At 43.9% G+C, this 24,568-nt stretch overlaps 1 protein-coding gene across 1 annotated transcript; it reads right to left on the bottom strand.

Annotated features, from left to right (window-relative positions):
• Nucleotides 1-665: 665 nt before the first annotated feature.
• PPP1R2 (protein phosphatase 1 regulatory inhibitor subunit 2) lies at nt 666-24,135 on the bottom strand. Its single transcript, XM_030215939.1, has 6 exons — nt 23,880-24,135; nt 15,456-15,563; nt 13,786-13,869; nt 13,289-13,386; nt 11,971-12,144; nt 666-2,285 (listed from the first exon to the last, which is right to left on the bottom strand). The coding sequence occupies exons 1-6, from the start codon at nt 23,999-24,001 to the stop codon at nt 2,248-2,250; spliced, it is 624 nt and encodes a 207-aa protein (XP_030071799.1). The 5' UTR covers nt 24,002-24,135; the 3' UTR covers nt 666-2,247.
• Between the last annotated feature and the right edge of the window lie 433 nt (nt 24,136-24,568).

The following is a 24,568-nucleotide window of genomic DNA, read 5'->3' as shown; positions in this document are numbered from 1 at the left end:
GTTATAAAGACCCCTGAGGCAGGCCTTTGGGCCGAAACACGGCCGTGTCGGGTCATTTTTAATACTGTTTACATCATTTTTTATTTTTCATGTGAATAAATATTTTTTGGTATCCTTATTCAATCTCCTCACTTTTTGTTTTATATAGCAGCATGTGAGGATGCACAACGAACACCTCGCAGCCTCTCCTACTGAATATTCAAATATAGGATACTCCTTTCTTGGTCTTTTAGCTGAGACTCAGATCCAAGCAAGGCGCAGTGCCCCACCGGGTGCACGGAGCCGCCATTAACATGGCGCCGTGCCCCAATGGGCCTGCGCACTAACGCGAGCGGGGGCGAGGCGGGCATGTTCCCGCCCCCCAGGGGCAACCCGCTGGGAAGGGCAGGGCGCAAAAAGGGGTTTAAAACCCCTGGGCGGAGCCCGGACGTCCTCTTCTGGCGTCCGGGCATCAGCATGCACCCAGCCCCCCCCTCCCGATTTAATGTGGATATGTACAAGTATATAGTTTGTCGCAGCTTTGGCGGGGTACCCAAGCCTGATGGTGTAAGCAGCTGGGATAGCTGCGCTTACGGTTGAGCGACCTTGCTGTGCGGCGGGGAGCTCTGTATACGATTGGTCAGTCTTGCTAATGACGGCGGACTGGGTTGGCTTCTAAGCCGAAAGATTGATTGGCTTGGGTATACCCAGGGTTATGATGTTTGTTTTTAAAATAAAGCTGCGGCCAAGTTGTGCCATGTTAAGAAAATACCATGTGTCTTGTTATTATTCCAACATCACAAATACCCTTAGGCCCGAGAGGTCGCGGCTGCCTATGTTATGGGTAATAAGGGAAGTTTACACCCTACCGCCAAACTAGGATGTAATGTAATGATCATTACCAAAGTAGGAGAATTCAACCTTGTATTTAAAGTGAGAAGAACCCCCACCACACACACACAAAATCTCCAGGAAAGCCGATACATGCCCCAGTTTAAAGCAGCAATTCATTTAACACAGCTAAGAGTAATGCTGCCTGGAAAAGTAGGCCGTGAAGTTCCTCCTTCCCTGAAATAAGAAACAGGACTCCAAGATGGTAAAATATACTAGTGTAGCCTCTGAGGGAGCCAAACAACTAGAAAATGAGCCCTGGGCCAGAGTACACCCATAAGACAGATGGACAACCTCTCTGCCTCTGGAGCACTTAAATTTTCAAACACATATATATGTCAGAAAAACAAACAAACAAAAACCACATTAGAATTCAGTGCAATACTAGTCAGGTTTAAGGAGTTGATTTTGCAAGAAACACTTAGTGAAACTGATTCAGATCTTCTAACAACAAATAATGGGGTAAGAGTTATAAATTCTTAAAATTCACCAGAAATATAATTACCAACATAATCCCTTAGTCAAATGCTTAAAGCAGCTCTCTTACCCTTTCTTATCTCATTCCACTGCCGCTCGATATTTCTCTGTCATCCTTCTCTAGGGCCTAAAGCTCTTTTTTTTTTTTTCCTTTCTAAAACTTCTATCACGAAGATATTCCCTATTTCTAAAGTACTGCTTTCTCAGTGGTCACTCTTCAGGCACTGGAGGAGAGGATTGAGCTACCACTGAAGAACCACACCATGGTAGCAGAAAACAGAGAGGAAGGAGCAGGCGACAGGAGCTGCCAAAAATGAACGTCAATCTCGGAAACTCAATAAAAATTAGGAAGGATAAACGGAATCTTAAATCTTTTATCCTAACTGCTAACTATATTATTTAAAAATCTCTCTATTCTGGTTGTATCATTTGCCATCATTTTACTCAACGTGTTGATTTGCTCAGGATATTCATAACCAGTCACCTTATTTGGCTTTTAATTCATAACCCTTTCTGTAAGTGATGCCATGGTCAGATCCTGATAGAACTCCTACAGATAAATAGTGAAACCCACTAAACATATATTGATTCCAATAAATCTGAAGTACATGAAACGTCTGAATGCACATTACAACTATTCAGGGCCTTTACCATATATTTTGTTTTGATGGTTCTTGAAGTAATGGTCTCCGTAAGACACCGGGTGAAAGAAGAAATCACTTTGGCAATATTCATTCAGGAGTCACCTCGTTCACCGCTACAGTTCTTGGCAGTACACAGCTATGACCAATACACTCCTCAATGTTCAAAATCCATACGTTTGCAACCCTGTGGAGTAGTGCTTTTCTGTGATAAATAGGTGCTTCTCACAAGCTGTTTTCAGAGCTGGGCTGTTATCGTTTACAAACCATGTCCAGTGAGTAGACCGTCAGAATGCGCTGCACAAAAGAAAAAGATATAGATTTAACACTGAAGCAGAAGGTCAAAAATAAATTCCAGGTAAACTCGATGTTAGTGTTTTCCCTAGAGCAAGAGAAAAAGTATTAACACTGTAGACAGAATGAGAAGACAGAAAGGTTTCTCAAGATAAATGGCGCCCGTCATCTGCTGCTGAACTCAGCATCCCGGTGCAGTCATTCATAAAGTGAATAGTGGTCTGCTGCTTCTAATTTCCATGCAGTCTTGCCACAGTTTTCTATTATGCTAAACATCTGGAACTGTCATGAATATTCCAGTAATTTCCTTGGAGGCTCCGCCACATTTGTACAATGAAACTGCCCTTTTCTTGTTCTCACATATGCCTGAAAAAATATGTATGGAAATGCCACATCTTCATGCATTTAACATACATGTTATATGTGTTTTTACATCCCGGGTGACCCCCCCCCCTCGGTTTTTTTTGTGGGGGGGGTAACATTTTTCTCCAGCTACAGTTTTTCTCTCTCTCTCATTCCCCCTCCCCCCTCCTGATCTTGCATCTCTCTCTTTCACTTTCTCTCTCTCCCTCCTCCTTAGTTCTTTACAGTCTCTAGCTATACTGTCATAAGACCAGTGATCCATATACAGGCAGTCTTCCACCTTTGTGGATCTGAACATAAAAAGTATGAAGGACTGCGGGGGGGAGGGGGGGGAGGGATGCAGGACTCATGCAGAGGGGAAGAAGAATTAAAAAAGACACAAACAGGAGCAAAACAGAGGAAGAAGGGAGAGATGGGGGAGGGGGAGGCCTCGATGCCAGCAAAAACCTACCAAATTCCATACAAAGTGTGCACGTTATATGCATTTATTTTTACATGTTCACACAATTTCCAAGTTTCCAAATAGATTAATACTTGATATACGGCCAGAGGGACATTCCATCAAGGCAGTTCACAATGTAAAAAAAAAAAAAACTCTATATAATTAATCCAGTGAGAAATAGTCACCTTAAATGCAGGCACGAAAAAAAGAACAAAAATGATCAGACCACCTGAGAACATTGGTTATTTGCAAATACCGGAGAAGAATTTGACAATACCAAGGCAACGGAACAAGCGAAAATCTGTCTTGCAGGCCCCTTCCTTAAAAAGAGGGCAGGAAAAGAGGCTGGCTAAGATGAAAAGCCAAAGAACTGGATTAAGGACATGCGCTAGATGTAATCTACTTGGATTTCAGCAAGCGTTTGATATTCTCTCTCACAGAAGACCCGTGAATAAACTGAGAGGGCTGAACTTAAGACCCAAAGTGGTGACCTGGACAGGAAACTGCTCGACCTACAGGTGACAAAGGGTGGTAGTAAACGGAATATGCTCAGAGGAAAGGAAGCTGAGTACTGAAGTGCCTCAGGGGTTGGTGCTGGGGCCGATTCTGTTTAATATATTTGTGAGAGATATTGCTGAAGAGTTCATACCCATCACTAATATTTAGGTTATATGTATATGTTTACAGATTTAATACTGAGGATTGTTTGGAGGTCAGTTAAAATTTAATGCCAAGAAATGCAGAATGATGCACTTGGGGTGCAGAAACCCAAAAGAGATATACCAGATAGGAAGGGAGAGATTGGTAAGCTTGACTCAGGAGAGGGACCTTGAAGATAGTGGGCTCTCCAACCTGTCAAGCTGGTATTTATGAAACAAAGGGGCAGACGATCTGCAAGCTCCAAGATGGAAAATATACAAAGCAGATCGTTGATTATTTTAATAATAAATTAGAATATGCATACAATAGGGCTATTGTATGCATATTCTAATTTATTATTAAAATCATTTTTATCCATCAACGATCTGCTTTGTATATTTTCCAAGCTGGTATTTATGACTACAGCTATCCAAAGAGAAGATGCCAGAGACGCAGTTCAGAGGAGCTTGTTCGGTTGAAGCCACCCCCGACATACTGTGCTTCGCCAGAGGTCTCGACATGAGACGATAATTGTAGCCCTGAGAAACCAGTGACCACCAGGACAAGAAAGGCTGCTGGAGCAGATGCATAGGAGCTGTGGCTTAGGACACTGCTGTAGAGCCCAGTACCTGAACATAATCCCAAACTCAAAGATTCAGAATTTGCAACAAGCGGCGAATTTGTTCTCGAACCATTCTGGGAAAGAGACCTGACCCCGGGTCATATTGAATCGTACTTCCCAGATAATACAAAGTCTGTATTGGGACCAGATGACTCTTTTGCAGATTGATAATCCAACCTCAAGACTGCAAACGTGCCATGACCTTGGTAGTCACTTGAGTTGTCGTCTGCTCCGACGGGGGCCTGATTAGCCCATCACCCAGACAGGAATGCACTCTGATTTCTTCTTTTCTCAGCAATATGGCGACCACCACCACATCCTTGGAAAAGGTTCTGGGCATCGTAGCTAAACCAAATGGCAACGCTTGAAACTGAAAGATGCCCTAGCCTTGCCCTAGAAAATGCCAGCACAGGGGCCAAAAGAGAACATGCAAGTAGGCCTCCTTGAGATCCAGAACTGGATACAACACCCCCGTGCTCCGCTCGAAGGACTGGTCCACGGGGGGAGATCTGGTTCTGCTACCCAGGGGTCGGGGCCTGCTCCAGCGAGGGCCAGATGTTAGGCCTTCCTACCAGCAGAGAATTTTTTTTTCCTCCAGTGAATTCAGAGAGAAGAGAGGATTCTAACTGCCAATTTGTCCTGGCAGGAACAGTGTATGAGAGCAAATGTATCCATTTTTTGTGCTGGAGAGGGGAAGGGAACAGCACCTGTAAAATGTTCCCTGACAAAGAGAGAGAGATTGAATGACCCAAATTTACACCCCAGAACTATAATGCAGCACCCCTGTTCAGCGTCTGGCTCTGAAGGCCGCACAGCATGTGCCATCAGCACGCCCAACCCCATAGCAGTCGTGAACTGGCCTGACTGACTGCCCCAGCATCCCTGCTGTCCCCAGCCCTCTGGGTACGCCTAGAGGGAAATTCCCTACTTAGTACTTTACAACAGCATTAGCCCCTGACAAAGGGCATGAAGCTAGCCAGGCCACTTGAATTAATAAGCATTATTCTTATTATTTGGCATATCTGCTGCTGAAGGGAGTACTTTTGGAAAGCCTGGGAGCTGCAGGGGAAGCCTGTGGAGAATACACCCAAACAGGGTGAACAGGCAACAGGGGTGGGGGGATGAGGACCGGCACCCCTCAGGCAAGGTCCTGCAGGACCAAGCCAAGTCACACACAGTGGCAGTAAGAAATGTGACTGGAGGCTGCGGAGCCAAGCTCCGAGGTCAACCAGATATGGTCCTGAGAATGTGATCCGGGAGCGGCCGTTAGGCTCAACCATGATGTGTGACTGCGGCTAGCAGAGCGGGGAGCTAGGTCACGGATAGGAGCAGGTCAAGAAGACCCCAAAGTCCCATCCTGCACAACCTTGTAAGGCCATTGCACCCTCCATCTGCAAGGTGGTTTGTTTGGGGTTTTTTTTTTTTTGTGCCTGCAGCCTTGAAAAAAAATCAACCTAAGGTAATGCAAGCCTCCCAAGCTACAAAGGAGAGTCATGGCCTAGGCCACCCAGGGTAGTCCACTGAGCTGAAAAGAGAATGTGCATAGCCTCCAGGGAATGCTTTAGGTGGCTTCCAGTGCACTAGCCACCTCAGGAGTAGAGACTGAGGGTTTTTGTGACTCTAAGCTATAAAATTTCAGAGCCTCCAGAGTATTAGCCATAAATGAAGTTAATTCCTCCTTGGGGTAAAAGAAAAATGTTAACAGCTGTAGGAACATCCTCATCATCAGCCAGAATCTCTCCCTCCTCAACTCCCTCAAAAAACAAAAAGGTAGGGAAGCTGCTGCCAAGCTCGATTAAGACCAAGGGGAAGATGGAGGAGCCAAAGAATCTGTCACACAATCCAACTGCAGAGGCTAAGAAGCTTGAAAGGACCCAGAAACCTTGAAGTGACGCTGACGGAGGCAGGCAGAAGACTGTGTATGCTGAGGAGCCCTTTGCAGAATATAGGCTTGATTTTTTTTTTTTTTTTTCGCACTGAAAGAACACTGGGAGAAAAGTCACCAGAGACCCAGAAGTTACAGTACAGTCAGAAACTTTACCAGCAGATGTATAAGGTCCAGAAATATGCCCAGCTTGAAGAGGCAGCATGGATCCTGCAGCTGTGGGAGCCAAATCAAGCAGATTTAAAATGGCCACGAGAGGCCTGAAAATCCATGTCCAAGAATGCCAGCTGAGGAGAGAGAGGCTGTCACTGCACAGTGCAGGAAGACAACAGTTTGCCCGCCAAAAAGGCTGCTCCACCGAAATGCCCTCATAACACCTCGTCAACATTTCCCCAATGCTGCTCTCTGCTTTGCATAGCAAGAGCAGCGCTGACAAGGCTCTGCAGCCCTCACAAGGAAAATGCAAGTGAAATCACGAGTGAGCCCGAAAAGGGAGAAAATGTAAAGGAACACCCACCAAATCTACAGGAACAAGTTCTGACTCGCCACTGTCACCCAGGGTATACTGGTTGCAGCAGAATCAACCCCATCCAACATCTAAGTAGCCACATAAGCAGGCAAAGCTGCTGTAATCCTTTTTAGTTTTGTTTTAACTCTATGAGGAAGAAGAAAGTGGATGGATCGGGGTGGGGGAGGAACCTGGCACTACCAGGTGTACCCCCTAAAGCTGGCACTGCTTTGCCTACGCACCCCCAGACTCAACTGAACTGGGAAACCCAGAACAGGCGCCACAACACAGATGAAACCAGGAGCTTTTGCGACAGACCATCCACCACCTGCTGGAGATAGAGACATACTGACTAACGAGGGAGCATACCGTCCTTTAAGACAGAGTTTAGAGCTCTCTATCTCCACCTGCTGGTAGATGGTCACAATCCACAAGTCTCTGGATTCATCTGTTGGAGGTGCTAAAAAAGTTGGGCTTTAAAGACAGGCAGAGAGGATTCCAATTGTAAGGTCTGGAGACGTGCACATTATTGTGTGTGAACATACAGTAATTGATCATGGTTGTGATGCTCGCATTCAAACATTCCCTTTTTTCAAAAATTCTACTGTGGCATTTGCTCAAGCTTTGGGCACCAGTGTCTGACATCAATGGATTTCTTTGTACTGTAGAATGTGCCTAAAATTACTATAACATGAGGCTGAAATTATATTTCGCACTTCGCTTTATAACCCAACCCAAAAGATGGGCTGCTCAAGATTCTGGATTGCATCAATGATCTGATCGTTAATCCCATACCCTTTTTAGGAACACAGAGTAACTGAAAATCATGCACTCAAATCTCAATACGAAACAGTCTTCAAGGGGAAGCTAACATACAAAAGATTTTATACTGTGACACTGTCATGCAGGTATAAGAGAAACATAGCAGATGATTGTAAATAAAGATCGAATGGCTGATCCAGTCTCTCGACAGTGTCAAGTTATATATTCCAGCTATCAGTTATAAACACTTGCTCCTTTCTTCACCTTTGATCCCCTACCATTGGGACACAAGATCTCACGCTTAACCCGTCATTCAGTTATCCATCTCCAGTCTTCCCCACCACCCCAAAGATCTTATTATAGTTTCAGTAATAACTCCCAGTGAAGGTATTCTTATTAATACCATGATATCTTTAGCATTGAAGGTGATGTTAACGCATTGGAAATCCTTATTTCAAGCCACCTCCCAGGAGTGGTGGGGCTTATTGTTTCAAATTTATAAATACGAAATGCATCTTGCAAAGAAATCACCTAGTCTTGCTCAGTATAGAGAAAAATGGTTGCCTAGTGTCATATTTCAACTCCGTCACATGATGTGTGGTGAACCAGGTGTATATATATATATATATATATATATATTTTAGTTACATTTGTACCCTGCGCTTTCCCACTCATGGCAGGCTCAATGCAGCGGGCAATGGAGGGTTAAGTGACTTGCCCAGAGTCACAAGGAGCTGCCTGTGCCTGCAGTGGGAATCGAACTCAGTTCCCCAGGACCAAAGTCCACCACCCTAACCACTAGGCCACTCCTCCACTGCTGCTACTATTTGAGATTCTACATGGAATGTTGCTATTCCACTAGCAACATTCCATGTAGAAGTCGGCCCTTGCAGATCACCAATGTGGCCGCGCAGGCTTCTGCTTGGCCTGCGCAGCCTTCTACATGGAATGTTGCTAGTGGAATAGCAACATTCCATGTAGAATCTCCAATAGTAGCAACATTCCATGTAGAATCTCCAATAGTATCTATTTTATTTTTGTTACATTTGTACCCTGCGCTTTCCCACTCATGGCAGGCTCAATGCGGCTTACATGGGGCAATGGAGGGTTAAGTGACTTGCCCAGAGTCACAAGGAGCTGCCTGTGCCGGGAATTGAACTCAGTTCCTCAGTTCCCCAGGACCAAAGTCCACCACCCTAACCACTAGGCCACTCCCCCACTCTGTTTTGTAACCTCCATCCCTCCCCCTTTTTATTTTCTTTTTCCGCTTCTCTTTCCTCTTTTCATGATTCTCTCAATTTGGACTTGGTTTTTGACTCTTGTTTGTGAGCTCATGTTTCGACATGTTTGAAAATGAGCACTTTGAACCATTTTGTGAGCTCCTGTTTATTTTGAAAATTAATAAAGAAATTATAAATAAATAATCTGAATAGCTATCCAAAGACTAATGAATCTGCAGCACGATCATCTGGCTGCCCACGTCCTGTGACCTTGCTGGACTGTGGCCCACCAACAACAACCTACAGGCATTGTCCAGATCGGGTTCTGAGAAACAGTAGCCTGCTGGTTCCAACCTGGTTGTCCTACAGTGAAGTGAAATTAGGACATGCCTTTTCTTGTCACCTTGTACTATAACAAGCCACACTGTTAAAAGCTGGCCTGTACCATAGATTCCTATTGATATTCTTAATAGGGGCCTCATTAAGGATCCTACGTGAGCCCTCATACAGTTATGACCTACTGAGAAAGACAACGTGCTCCCTAAATTACTTTAAAAATCTCAACCTGATCCTGTGCTCATCTTTCCTTCAAAACAGTCAGACAATCTAAGGAGTGCTAGCAGTCATCCAAACTGGACAATGGATCACACTGTAAACTGTAAGCTACGCACACTTGCAAGCAGATTAGACTCTAAATCATGCCACATATTATATACAGTACCAGTGGCGTTCCGAGGGGCGCGGACACCCGGGGCGGAGCGCCGATGCGCCCCGCCCCCTGGGTGCAGCGACACCCCCCCCCCCGGCGAAAGAACCCCCCCGGGTGCATGCTGCTGGGGGGGGGGGGGTGCCGCGCGGGTGTTAGGGTCAGTGTCGTTGGTTTCCAGCGTCGTTGGTTACTTCCTGTTCCGGGGCACAGGGAGCATGGAAACCAATGACGCTGACCGGCGCACGGCACCCCCCCCAGCGGCGTGCACCCAGGGTGGACCGCCCCCACTGCCCCCCCCCCTTTGGTACGCCACTGTACAGTACCTGTATATAGTATATAAGCCACCTTGCACCACAGAAAGGCGGTATATCAAATGAATTACCCATTACCATTAAGCCATCTACTAGGGATATGTATTTGTTAGTAAGCCTGCAAACTCAATTTCTGCACGTAAATTTCTTTTTGTTTGAAACAAATCTAAAAATTCTAAATATTAGGGAAAAGTAAGTATGAAAATGACTCAAATGCGCTACTTTTTTTTTCCTTGTGTGAAAGTTTCTATTCCTGTACTTTGCAAAATACAAAAAAAGAGAAGAGAAAGCATTCCCAATGCTGACAGAGAAAAAATTGTATTTTAAATGTTTAGGAACTGGACTATCTTCGTTGTCTGGGTATTTTTATAAGCAGGTTGGTCAGTATTAGTCTCTCATGTCCATTTTCCTTGTATTCATATTTTAAGTTCCCATTTTCTTCTCTTCTTTCTCTACATCCAGACATTTATCTTTTCCTTTCACCCTTTTCTCTTCTCTGCTAGATTTTATCCTTCATTCTTCCTTTCTTTCACCCCGAGTCTTCAATCTCCCTCTTCTCACCTCTCAAATATCCAGCTGCTTTCTATTTTCTACTCCCTTAACTAGCCCCCTATTCCCCTTCCTCTGGCTTTCACCCACTACTCCCTTAGTTACCTATTTCCATTCTATGCATTCAACTCTCCTAAGTCCTTATCTACCTTTCGCCGATTGTCATTCCCTCACCAGCTTCAGCTCCTTTCCTGTAACTTCTTGGTTTTCAGTTCTTTGCTTGTTCTATTACCCCTACACAGCTATTCCCCTCTTTCAACTGCCTCTCAACCTCTAACTAGGCACTATAGACCTTTTCTCTGCATGCCCACTCATAGTAACATAGTAGATGATGGCAGAAAAAGACCTGCACCGTCCATCCAGTCTGCCCAACAAGATAAAACTCATATGTGCTACTTTTTGTGTATACCCTACCTTGATTTGTACCTGTCCTCTTCAGGGCACTGACCGTATAAGTCTGCCCAGCACTATCCCCGCCTCCCAACCACCGGCTCTGGCACAGACCATATAAGTCTGCGCAGCACTATCTCCGCCTCCCAACCAGCAGCCCCGACTCCCACCACCAGCTCTGGCACAGACCGTATAAGCCTGCCGAGCACTATCCCCGCCTCCCAACCACCAGCCCCGCCTCCCAACCACCGGCTCTGCCACCCAATCTCGGCTAAGCTCCCGAGGCTTTGCTAAAATCTAAATACACCATGTCTAGAACTCTCCCTTGATCCAATGTCTCCCTCTCCCCTCATTTTAACATATTGGCTATTTTTTCTTCCATTTGCACTCATACCATACATTATTTCTCCCCTCCTCACGCCCTCCCTCTAGACATTCTGACCCTGATTTTCACCTATTCCATTCCTCCCTCCCACATTTGACTCTCACCCTAAAATATCCAGACTATTCTCTTCTCACTCCCTCCATGTGGCCAGTCTCCCCCCCCCCCATATCATATCTCTACCCTTTATCTTCTCTCATTCATCTCTCTCCCAAAATTCTTCCCTCTCTCTCCCAATACTTTCTCCCGTTTCACCCCGACTCTTCTCCCCTAAGAATAAGCCAGGCAGTATGGATTCGGTGTCAGTCTTCTTCCTCACCATATCTCTTCCCACTCTCCGAGAACCAGCAGTAGGAGAGAAGCATTTAACTGTTGCCGTGGGGCCAATCTTGCGATTAGAATTGTAAAATCTTGCAGTTCTTATAACACCGGGCCCATGCAATTGGAGATGATGCCCAATTCAATGCCTCTCCTGCTACTGGCCCAAGGAACATGGGGGAGACATGAGTAGGAAGAGGACAGGACAGCACCCTTTGGATCTGGCAGGGATTTTGGTTACCCTGGGCCCTATTCAATGTCTGGAACTGCAATGCCAAGCCAATTTTAAAGGGTGGCACTGATCATACCCATGCCAATATGGTAAATGGCACTATACCACCAACAGGCAAGTACTTGAATGTACCCAACAAAAATCAACATCAAAATTAATGTTTTTGTTTTTGGAGGAGGGGGGGGGGGGGGGGAATGCACGTATAGAATCCAAAACACTATTGTAAACATTTTCAGAAAATTTTCTGTCACTTGGTTCTTCATAACTGCAGGAGTACAAGCAGCACTCGAGAGCTACTGTACTACTTGGGCACCTGACAAAGAAACCAACAAGCTTCCTTAGGTTCAGGAGTGTACCTTCATCCACCATCTCCGTGCTCACGCCTTCTAAATCTGCAACATCCTCCATCTCTTCATCCGCCTCCTCCTCATCAGCCGCTAATTCTTTTGCAATTAACTGTCTAGCTAGTTTAATGTTCATTCCTTCATTGTAATGATGTTTCCTCTTCATTTCAAATTCTCTCCTTTTCTCTGCATGAAAGGACAAAACAGGACAACAGATTTAACATGCATTTGCATGGGTTAATTGGTTTCATTAACAAGAATCACCTTTATGCCCTCCCCTGTCTTGTGTTATCTATGAATTAGATCGCCGAACTAGAAGACAGCAGTTATCCAAAATAGTAGATTGTGCTAAAGCAGTTGGGAATATAACAGTGGGAATAAAATTATGGAACACGTAGACAAACATGGTTTAATGGGACAGAGTCAGCATGGGTTCAGCCAAGGGAATTCTTGCCTCACCAATTTGCTGAGTGGAATGGAACAGGTGGATGTGAAGCGTCTGTTCACGCTTTCCAAAAATACTAGGACTAGGGGGCATGCGATGAAACTACAGTGTAGTAAATTTAAAACAAGTCGGAAAAAATGTTTCTTCATCCAAAGTGTAATTAAACTCTGGACTTCGTTGCTGGAGAACGTGGTGAAGGCAGTTAGCTTGGCAGAGTTTAAAAAGGGGTTAGACGGTTTCCTAAAGGACAAGTCCATAAACCGCTACTAAATGGACTTGGGAAAAATCCACAATTCCAGGAATAACTTGTATAAAATGTTTGTACGTTTGGGAAGCTCGCCAGGTGCCCTTGGCCTGGATTGGCCGCTGTCGTGGACAGGATGCTGGGCTCGATGGACCCTTGGTCTTTTCCCAGTGTGGCATTACTTATGTGAATAAACATGTCAATAAACGTGAGCTGGTAGAAGCAGCGTATCTAGATTTTCAGAAAGCTTTTGACAAAGTTCCTCAAGAGAGACTCCTGAGAAAATTAAAAAGTCATGGGATAGGAGGCAATATTCTGTTGTGGATTAGGAACTGGTTAATGGACAGAAAACAGAGGGTGAATAGTGGAGTACCGCAGGGATCAGGTACTGGGACAGGTACTATTTAATGTATTTGTAAATGATTATGATGACATGTTGCTTGTACACTGCCAACTCCCACCAAATGGTGGTTCAAGGCAAATCTGGAAATCAGAACGACAAGTGAGAGATAATTGAGGAGCAAGTTAAACCCTGATTCCATCAGTCTCTATTCTCAAATTCTTCTAGTGCAAGATTTCAAATAGGCAAATGCCGAGGTGTCCTGATCTGCCAAATATACACAAGCAATAATGACATCTACCTCTTTCTTCAGGTGTTAACTCCTCCTCCTCCTCTTCTTCACTACTTTCACCTTCATCAAGTAAAATTTTGGGATCCAATCCTTCTGCTGCTGCCAACCTGTACAACAATTATTTCATTAAAAGCTGCTGATACCAGCAATAGCCACACTATTACAGACAATTAATCTAATTAAGAAAAAGGGAAGGGGGTGGGCTTTGATTGTAACCACAGGCAGTGTACATAAAATACACAGATACTTATTTTATACTTGGGGCAATGGAAAGTTAACTAACTTGCCCAAAATCACAAGGAGCTGCAGTGGAAATTAAACCCGTTTCCCCTGGGTGTCAGGCCACTGCACTAACCATTAGCTATTCCTCCACGTCAAGGTTCTTAGCAGGATGATTTAAAAGCAGATTTCCCCAAGAGACATCAATAAATCACTCCTGTGGTTCTGAACACAAAACATGACTGGTTTTAGAAACCCTGGTTTCCACAATACTCAGCCGTACTTACTTTTTAGCTAAGATGTCAGCTGTCAGCTCTTCATTTGCTTCTGAATCACTCACAGCCCCTTCATCATCATCCTCCCCAACCATTCTAAAACAAGGAAGCCAATCAATATTCTTTGAGGCATGCTGGCACACACACACACATTATATATATAACTGGAACAAGTAAACTTAGATTCTGAATTCTCCAAGGACAACATCTGTATGTAACTCACCTTGAACTACACCTGGGAAAAAGAGAGAGAGTGAAATCAAATAGTAATGCGCTAAACTAGGTGTGGCCATACGGGGCATCTGACTTTTCCACTTTTTGAAGTTGGTAAGTGATTTGGGGAGGAGGGGAGTACAGGAGGGATGCAGCTGGCAATTTTCCCCATAATGGATGGAAGTGGGTTGAATCTGCTCCACTTTGGACTGGTTTGTAATACTGAATGAAAAGCCTCCTTTGCGTTACCATCACAGAAAAACCTTTAGAGCTGCAAATGGCAGGTTCACAGGGACATGCTGAGAGCCAACAGCCATGGCAGCTATGCTACAAGGGTTACAGAGATTATGCAGTCTCTTCTCTTTGGGGACAGGCCTGTCCATGCTGCCTTATCTTGTACTGTTTGGACCCTCTAAAGGCCATTAGGATATTTAAAAACTACATCAAGGCGGTATACAGTATCGGGTGCTATCTGGAAAATCTTTTTGCAATACTAAATGTCTATTTTCTTACATACTTCCACTACTCATGATATATTGTAAGCCACATTGAGCCTGCAAAGAGGTGGGATACAAATGCAATAAATAAATAAAACAAAAAATAAAGCTAAAATGTAAAAGAAGATATAAAATAACATTCAGTGAAACATAAGACACTTACCAAATTAGCACAGAAGGAAAGGGATATGAATAGCACAACCATCCTTACTAAAAGATTAATTTCTCAAAACACTTAAGGAAAAAAAAGAATAATAATGTAGGGTTCCATCATTCTTATTAGCCCCTAAGTGCTCAAATAGTCATATCATTAGGACAAATTTAAAGTTCTTATATGACCTCTCTTGTCTAAGTAAAGAAGACAGAGAATTCCAAAGTATTGGGCATGCACAGCTAAATGCTGTGTTTCATGAGGTAAGGAGCCAAATTTTATTGTGACAGGGCCACAGAAGGTTGAGAAAAACAAAAGGGGTAACAGAAATAAACTGGACGCCATGTATGAACTGCCTGGTGGGCTACTATCTAACCAAAACTGGTAACCAGTGGCTGCCCTTGAAGCAATCGAGAAACGTGTTCATGACATTTTCCATTACATAATAGTCATATTGCTGTATTTTGGACCCGCCGTATTCTTTTTGTCTGATATAGTGGATAGCCTATGAGTAAAGCATTACAATAATCAATCCTACTTATTCATGCATGTAGTAACACTTTAATCACTTTATGATTCAGAAATCTGTTTAGATCCTCAACACTGTCTGTGCCCAAATGCTTATCCATCATCTTTTTAAAATTACAGTAATCCTTAGAAGCTACTCTCTCATTCACAATTCGAGTTCTCTCAAAGCCCTAATTTTTCAACTTTTATAAGCACAAATGATTGTGCCAACCGTTAAAAGCCACGTCTTTCATTCTTCCATTTGTAAAACAACAGACTACGGTATGATCAGAACAAGTATTTAAAACTTTTACCTGTGGTACGGTGTGCTGGGTTCATCTATCTTCATCAAGCCATAGTCTTTGTCCGACGGATGGTACGTAGCCAAGATGTTCATTTCATCCCACTTCTGGGATTTTTTACTAAATCAGAATAGAAGATTTCAACCATATCATCAGTTTCCTTCAGACCAACTTTTCATCTGTTTCATTTTATTTAGGGAAAATGATTAAACAAAAAGGGATTAGAGAATCCAGCATAAAATCAGTGTTTCTTCCCTACTCTCCATAACAACCAAACAGATAAGAGGAATTCAGACTGGACATGCAAGAAAACCGGTCCTGTTTTATATAAGCTAAAGCAACTGATGTTCTGGGGTACTCGACAGATAACCATTTCCTATAAGAATCGGTGCACTAGCTTTCTCTGTTTTTATGTTTCAACAATTTTAATACGTATATTAGAAGAAAAGGCGATACAAGGAGTCTTACAGTAATGAAAACCATGTTATCATGGAACAAAACATAACATTTGTTATACCCCTCCCCACCCATCATAGCTTTACGCTTTTAAACGGGAAGGCACTTTGCAGGAAACCTTAATCTGGGAGAAGCTCATGTTGAGGTACACACAGAGAAAAGTACAAAATTAATCAATCATTTCCAGCTGTCTTATTTTAAGTTGAATTCTGTTCAGGATTTTTGGTTGTTCAGGACAATTACAAATAATAAAGGATATTTCTTCAGCCTAACAGGGGTTCCTCCTTGGATCTATACAGGCAGCATCCCTTGTACATATGAAAAGAAAACCCTCCAAGAAAACCCTCCAGCAGTTCAACTGAGGCCTGCTAAAATCAACTCATGTGTGCAGATCAGTTATGATGCCACATCACCTAATCCTGCATTTCCTCTCACTCGATTGCCTCTTGCTCCCTCCTCTTAGTGTTGAATGTTATTTCTGTGGAACAATTAAATAATAAATTATTGAGAAAATTAGATAATAAATGATTGAGATCCTTATTTCCCAGATCAAGGTTTTCAGTTTAAATCTCAAGATTCAAAGGAGACAGCAGTATTCAAGTACCATCAGCTGCTTTGTTGTTACATTTGTACCCCTAGCTTTCCCACTCATGGCAGGCTCAATGCGGCTTACATGGGGCAATGGAGGGTTAAGTGACTTGCCCAGAGTCACAAGGAGCTGCAGTGGGAACTGAATGCAGTTTCCCCAGGATCACAGTCTGCTGCACTAACCACTAGGCTACTCCTCCTTCAGATTAAGGGTACTCTGGGTCCTTTTACTTCCATTATCCTTAATCTGACCCTACATGGGTTCCTTTCTAGCCATAGGACATAAGCTTCTGCCCTTCCTTTAATCTATCACTAGTGGCAAGGTTTGAGGATATCCATAATAAACATGTCCAAGATCAATCTGCATTAGGGTGGTGGACTCTGGTCCTGGGGAACTGAGGAACTGAGTTCGATTCCCACTTCAGGCACAGGCAGCTCCTTGTGACTCTGGGCAAGTCACTTAACCCTCCATTGCCCCATGTAAGCCGCATTGAGCCTGCCATGAGTGGGAAAGCGCAGGGTACAAATGTAACAAAAATAAAATAGATACTATTGGAGATTCTACATGGAATGTTGCTACTATTGGAGATTCTACATGGAATGTTGCTATTCCACTAGCAACATTCCATGTAGAAGGCTGCGCAGGCTTCTGTTTCTGTGAGTCTGACGTCCTGCACATACGTGCAGGACGTCAGACTCACAGAAGCAGAAGCCTGCGCGGCCACATTGGTGATCTGCAAGGGCCGACTTCTACATGGAATGTTGCTAGTGGAATAGCAACATTCCATGTAGAATCTCAAATAGTAGCAACAGTGGAGGAGTGGCCTAGTGGTTAGGGTGGTGGACTTTGGTCCTGAGGAACTGAGTTCAATTCCCACTTCAGGCACAGGCAGCTCCTTGTGACTCTGGGCAAGTCACTTAACCCTCCATTGCCCCATGTGAGCTGCACTGAGCCTGCCATGAGTGGGAAAGCGCAGGGTACAAATATAACTAAAATAAATAAATAAAATAAATACACCGGAGATTTGATATATGTACGTTTACCTTAACTCCCCAGCTGAAGTTGGCCTAGAATGAAGCCGGGCTTGGTGATGCATATTTAATCTGCTAATAAATGTCTGTATTACTTTTATAATTGATGTGCGTCTGTCACTTGTGAGTCTTCTTGGTCTTATACATTTGGAATCCAAACGGACTTAGTACAGACACCTGGAGGCATATTTTCAAAGCACTTAGCCTTCCAAAGTTCCATAGAAACCTATGGAACTTTGGAAGGCTAAGTGCTTTGAAAATATGCCTCCTGGTCTGCATCAGGAGTCGGATGCCCCAAAGAACGTTGTAGTCGCTGTGTAGTAAGACACTAGTAAAATGTAGCGTGCTGGAAACGCTCTTCTTCACATCAACCAACGCTCTAACCTCAATGGGTAGAAAACAGCGTCTGCACAGTATTCGACCAAGCGCTTATAAAGATGTAAAGCACCGTACATTTTACTAGTACCTTATTACACGACGACTAGTGTTCAACATTCTTAGGGGCACCCGACTCCTGATGCAGGCCAGGTGGCCCAAATACAGGCCCGTGTTGAGTCACGCCTTATTCTGCATTAAAGTTTTCATTTTTACACGTACTGACTGTAACAGTAGCTTATTGTCATCTTTGCAGTGCATTTCTAAACCACTTCCCTGATCAAAGAACAATCAGTGGTTTAGAGAATTTCAAGGGCCGCTGAGCAGCGATGGCATCCACTTATCAAGAAAGGGGTGCAATGTCTTCTGGAACAGACTGGCAAACCTACAGAGGAAAGCCTTAAACTAGGATGAATGGGGATGGGTAGATAAAGACCTCAGGTAAGTAAACAGATGCATGGAAACTGGGAAAAGGGGAAATATCTGGAAAGCTATGTTCCCTGATGTCCACTGCATAGAAAAATAATATGCCAGATCTACAGGCTCTGATGGAAAAGGCTGATCTGGATTCAGTGTCTGCCATGCAATTACACTGGGCTATAATCTATTAGGAAGAAATGAGCTACAAATAAAAAAAGAATAATAAATAGTAAAGAAAAAGGATGTAGGGCCTACAAGGTTAAAGAAGCAGCACTGTGGGTTAATGTGAAAGAGGGACTAGAACGTCTGTTTAGAATACTGTGAAACACAGACCTTACTTGGAGAAAAGAATTGGAGTCATTCACAACATTACTATGACAGGGGAACTGATAAGAGAGTTCAAATTGCCAGCTGACTGGGACAGCCCTGCTAGGGTATCATCTAGAACATTGGTTCTTAACAGCTGCAACTCGGTTAGGTTTTCAGGATTTCTACAATAAATGTTATTTGCATACAATGGAGGCAGTCTTGGAAACTCATAGAAAATGTAGGCAGATAAAGACCATATGGCCTATCCAGTCTGCCCATCCATGCCATCTACTCTCCCTATCACAGAGATCCTATGTGCATGTCCCAAGCTTACTAACTCTGCTCCCCACCTCTCTCTATCTCCCCCCCCCCCCCCCCCAAAAAAAAACAGTCCTTTAACAGTTCAAAATCTTGCTTCTCGCAACGGGTATCTCTTGTAGTTTATAAGCAATTCCTTGAGGTGATCTCCCATCTGAATAAATTAGCTTTTTTAAAGTCTACAACCCTCACTTTTGAATGAACCTTCTCCACACCTATCTTAATATTAAACCACACCAACCAGTGATCACCTACTATAACATTGGAAACACTCTCCCCATTAGTAAGCACTCAGTCCAGTATGGCCCGATTCTGCGTGGGTTCCATCACCTACTGCTGGAATAGTTCCCCATGCAGAGAATCCAGGATCTCCCTGTTGCAATAGGGATACCCCAATCAACATCTGGCATATTAAAATCACCCGTTAGTAGTACTTCTCCTTTCACAGCTATATATTGAATGTCTTCAATTAAGTCTCTCTCCATTTATCCTGTCTGTCAAGGAGGCCTGTACAATCACACCAATATAAAATAAATTTGCCACTCCCTCTTTCTAGATTGACTCAGAGTACCTTATCCCATAGGTCCTGAAATTATGTGGCTTTAATATCTTTTCACATATGCAGCCACTCCCCCTCCCTGTCTTTCCTGAACAGATTATAGCCCAGTATAACAATATTCGAGTCATGGTTCTCCGTGAGCCATGCCTCTATAAGTCGCCAGTAAATCCAAATCAGCCTCTTCCATCATAGCCTGATTTCCCATACTTCAGGCATTGGTATATAGCACTTTCCAGACATTGCCCCTTTCCCCCCATTTGTGTAGAGGTATTTAACGCTTCACTTACCTGAGGGCTTGTACTTACCTGGGGGCTTTGATCATCCTGCCCCAACAATTATGGTTTAAAGCCCTCTTCTGTAGGTTAGTCAGTCTGCTGCTGAAGACACTTCCTCTCTTCTTTGATAGATGGACACTACCTTTGCGAAGCAGCCCTTAGAAAAGCATCCCATGGTCCAGGAAGCCAAAATGCTCTTGACACCTTTTGTGCAGTCATATATTCATCTCCAGGATGCAAGCTTCTCTTCCTTGGCCTTTACCCTCAACAGGGAAGATCGACAAGAACACCACCTGTGCACCTGTCTGCTTCACCCTCTCTCCCAGAGTCATGAAGTCACTTTTGATACGTTGTGTGCCAACATAAGATCATAAGACTATCCTGTTTTAAAAACAGTGGCCAAGCCAGGTAGAAACCCAAATTGTGGCAGCACTCCATACTACAAATCCCAGGGCAAGCAGTTGCTTCCCATGTCTGTCTCAATAGCAGACTATGGACTATGGAATTAATCCAAACCTTTTTTAAATCCATACACTAACCACTGTTACCACATCCTCTGGCAAAGAGTTCCACAGCTTAACTATTCGTTGAGTGAAAAAATATTTCCTCCTATTTGTGTTAAAAGTATTTCCATGTAACTTTGAGTGTCCCCTAGTCTTTGTACTTTTGGAACGAGTAAAAATATCGATTTACTTCTACTCGTTCTACACCGCTCAGTATTTTGTAGACCTCAATCATATCCCCCCTCATCCGTCTCTTTTGCATGCTGAAGAGCCCAAACTTCTTTAGCCTTTTCTCATACAAGAGGAGTTCCATCCCCTTTATCATTGTGATCGTTTCTCTTTGAACATTTTCTAATTCCGCTATGGGGCTCATTTTCAAAGCACTTAGCCTTACAAAGTTCCATAGAGATACGGCCACCAGAACTGAACGCAATACTCAAGGATTTATTGGTAGGATGGGTACACGCTGGGCAGGAGTTCTCAACCCAATCCTCAGAATACACCCAGCCATATCCACATTGAATATGCATGAGGTAATTACATGCACTTTCACTGTATGCAAATCTCTCATGCATATTCAATGTGAGAAAGGATGCTTGAAACCCAAGGTGAAAGGGGGTAGACTTAGACGTAATCAAAGGAAATATTTATTTACAGAAAGGTTAATAGACCTATACAACAATTTCACTGAAGAGTTAGTGGCGACAAGGATAGTATCCGAATTCAAGAAAGCATGGGACAAGTACAGAAGATCTAAGGCAGAGAAAGGTATTATAAAACTGAGCAGTTGGAAGGGAGGAGCAGACTGGATAGGTTGTATGGTCTATGTGTTGTCATTTGTTTTTGTTTCTATTTTCTAATTCACGATATAAACATTTATACCTTTGCAGCGTTTTAATTTCCTTGGACTTTGTCATCTGAATTTGAACTTTAGGCTCCCAACCTTACTAAGCCCTTGCTTTCTGCAGACTATGAGCATTTATGAAGGTATCAGGGCCAGAATTTTGAACACAGATGTGAAAAACATGTCCCCACACAGCCCTGCGACCAAAAACAGGCCAAGCTGCCCAATCGCCTGAAGAGTGGGGGGGGGGGGGGGGGGGGGGGGAAGCACCCGTGCAAGCATGCTTGCTGTCTCTTCTCCTCTTCCCTGCTGCTGCTACTGTCTGGCTCAGCTGGCTGGCTCCTTCTCCATCCAGACCAGCTGATGACCTCACCACCCACCTCACCCTCCTACTGGTCAAATTTGGAGTCAGAATGAGGCTTGGATGAACCACATCTCATCCCAGCTCAAACTCTGATCAAAAGGGTGAGAGCCGCCCCAAAAAAACAAAAGCCCACCGGAAAAGATGCAACCTGCAACTGAAGAAAAATGCCCGTGGGAAAACCTCAAGAGTTGGCAACCCTGCCTGGATCCTATCAAAGGGTTTTGCCTAGTTCAGTGGTTTTCAACCCAGTCCTCAGCACACAATTAATATGTATGTGATAAATTTGCATAATATGAAGGTTATCAATAGAAATCAAACAAAATAAAACATGGAAAAGAAAATAAGATGATACCTTTTTTATTGGACATAACTTAATACATTTCTTGATTAGCTTTCGAAGGTTGCCCTTCTTCGTCAGATCGGAAATAAGCAAATGTGCTAGCTGACAGAGTATATAAGTGAAAACATTCAAGCATTACTATGACAGTCTGACAGGGTGGGAGGATGGGGGTGGGTCGGAGGTATGCATGGGGACATCAAAGCATATCATTGATATTCTAACAGGATGGGTGTGGGTAGGTGAGGGGAGGGTGATCAACAGAGACATACATAATATGAAGGTAATGCATGCAAATTGATCTCATGCATATTCACTGTGGATATCCTGAATACCTGAGCAGCTAGGTACACCCAGAGGCTTGGGTTGAGAACACCTGGTCTAGGCACAGCATAGTTACCATAATACTGTAATCCACTTGAATATGTAGCAACAATGGTCAACAAACAAGTTTTAGTTTTAGGTAAGACCAGGGCTTTTTTTGAGGGGCTACTTTGTGGGTGCTGCTAAAATTGACCCGTGGACCCCAAGTTTTAATGAAAGAGCTAAGGCTCTACACACCTTCTGCCTTGTCATACATTCTGTGACTGGTTGCATAGGGCCTGGCTAATGTGGGGTGGGTCCCTCAGTGATCACCCCACCCCTGAAGGGTGGCCTAGCTTTTGAGTACCTACACCTTTTTTGCTAGAAAAAATGCACTGGTTAAGACCTTTCTATCAGACTGGGTTCATGCACAAAAGACACACCCAAGGCTAGTCACAAATGTCTAAAAAGTACAATACAAAAGTACAAATAGAAAATGTTTAAAGTAAAATACAATAAAGTTTGTTCACCCTTATTCTATGGAGAAATCCTTGGATAACCAGTCATAGCAAGTACAATTAAAATAGCACAAAGCAAGCAGATGGGTGTAAACACTTTTCAGATACAGGGACCCGGGTTCATGCCTCACGCTGTCAGAGGTACCAAAGGGAGCCTTTTTGTCCGATCCTGGTTTTAAACGTGCACCCCAAAGCAATGTAGTATTTGTAGTCCACGGTTGTAGCCATTAACATCAATGATCATCCCGCACATTCCTTAATCTGCACTTCCCTAACTTGAAAGGTCTGAAATACAAAGTAACGCACAGGTCAAACTTTACCTACTTGAGCACACAGTTATGGACTGCATTGCTGCACAACCTAAAAACGATTTACGAATTAACGAACTTCCGCAAACTACTGAACACCCATCTCTTTAACAAGGCATATCACAAAGATCAACCAATGTGAATATACACAACTCCTCCACATATATTCAGAGCTGTCTTACAGTATCTGCTTGTTATACCACTATCATGAGTGGAATGGATCGGGTGGATGTGAAGCGACTGTTCATGCTATCCAAAAATACTAGGACTAGAGGGCATGAGTTGAAGCTACAGTGTGGTAAATTTAAAACGAATCGGAGAACATGTTTCTTCACGCAACGTGTAATTAGACTCTGGAATTCGTTGCCGGAGAACGTGGTACGGGCGGTTAGCTTGACGGAGTTTAAAAAGGGGTTAGATAGATTCCTAAAGGACAAGTCCATAGACCGCTATTAAATGGACTTGGAAAAATTCCGCATTTTTAGGTATAACTTGTCTGGAATGTTTTTACGTTTGGGGAGCGTGCCAGGTGCCCTTGACCTGGATTGGCCACTGTCGGTGACAGGATGCTGGGCTAGATGGACCTTTGGTCTTTCCCAGTATGGCAACTACTTATGTACTTATCATGTCTTATCATTATCATGTTACCCAAGATCCTTCTGTAACACTAAATGTCTATTTTCTAATATATTTCCACCATTCATGATATATTGTAAGCCACATTGAGCCTGCAAAGAGGTGGGAAAATGTGGGCTACAAATGCAATAAATAAATAAATGCTGCCGAGGTTAGCAGAAACGTCTCCCTCCTGGAACGGGTAACTGTGCCCTCCCTCAGCCCCTCCAAGTCTGCAAGAAAAGTGCCGCCACCTTCCCCAATCCAGCTCCGGAAGCCGAGAGAGAGAACCTCTGCCTCTCCCGGACTCACCTCTGCTCGTCGTCAGCCGGACACGGCCGCGGAGGTTCGGCTCTGACGGGCACAGAAGCACCGCGCTCCGAGCTCTTGTTCTTCAGGATTCCCTTAATGGGTCTGCGGCTCTGGGTCGCCATGGCGGAAGAGGGTGAGCGGCAGGCAGCCTCCCCCGCCGCTCCTCAGCTTCCTTCCCGTCTAAGTCCCGCGGCCACCAGCACCACGTCACATCCCCCGCTCTGGGTCCTCCCTGCCGGCTCTTCCGCTCGCTCGCTCACCACCTCTCGCGAGAGCCGCCGAAAAGAAGGGATGATGTGATTGGCATCGTCGCCATCCGATGGCATCACCCGTCACTAAACCGCGACGCGCGATGATGACGACACCAAGGAGGTTAGATTGAAAACAGGAAACCAGAAGGTTTAATAGACAGGAGTGGAAGTGAGCGTATCTGGTCCAGTGTAAGCGAGGAAGCCTATTAGGGTAGTTTATGTTTCCCCTTCCCAGCGCAGCCGTCATCCCCGTTCACTCAAAACAAAGCAATCAAACCTATGAGCTGCTGCATCCGCATTGTCGTTTTTTTTTTTTTTTTATTGTTCGTCCATCTGTAACAAGTCTAAAGCGAATGTTGTTTCACTTGGATAGGCAGTGCCTTAAAAGGTGGAGGACAAAAGTTTTTTTTTTTTAACTTATTGGACAGCTTATTACTT

The sequence above is a fragment of the Microcaecilia unicolor genome, chromosome 10, assembly GCF_901765095.1.
Source record: "Microcaecilia unicolor chromosome 10, aMicUni1.1, whole genome shotgun sequence".
In the NCBI taxonomy this organism is placed as follows: Eukaryota; Metazoa; Chordata; class Amphibia; order Gymnophiona; family Siphonopidae; genus Microcaecilia; species Microcaecilia unicolor.
This window is presented reverse-complemented; position numbering and strand designations above follow the sequence as displayed.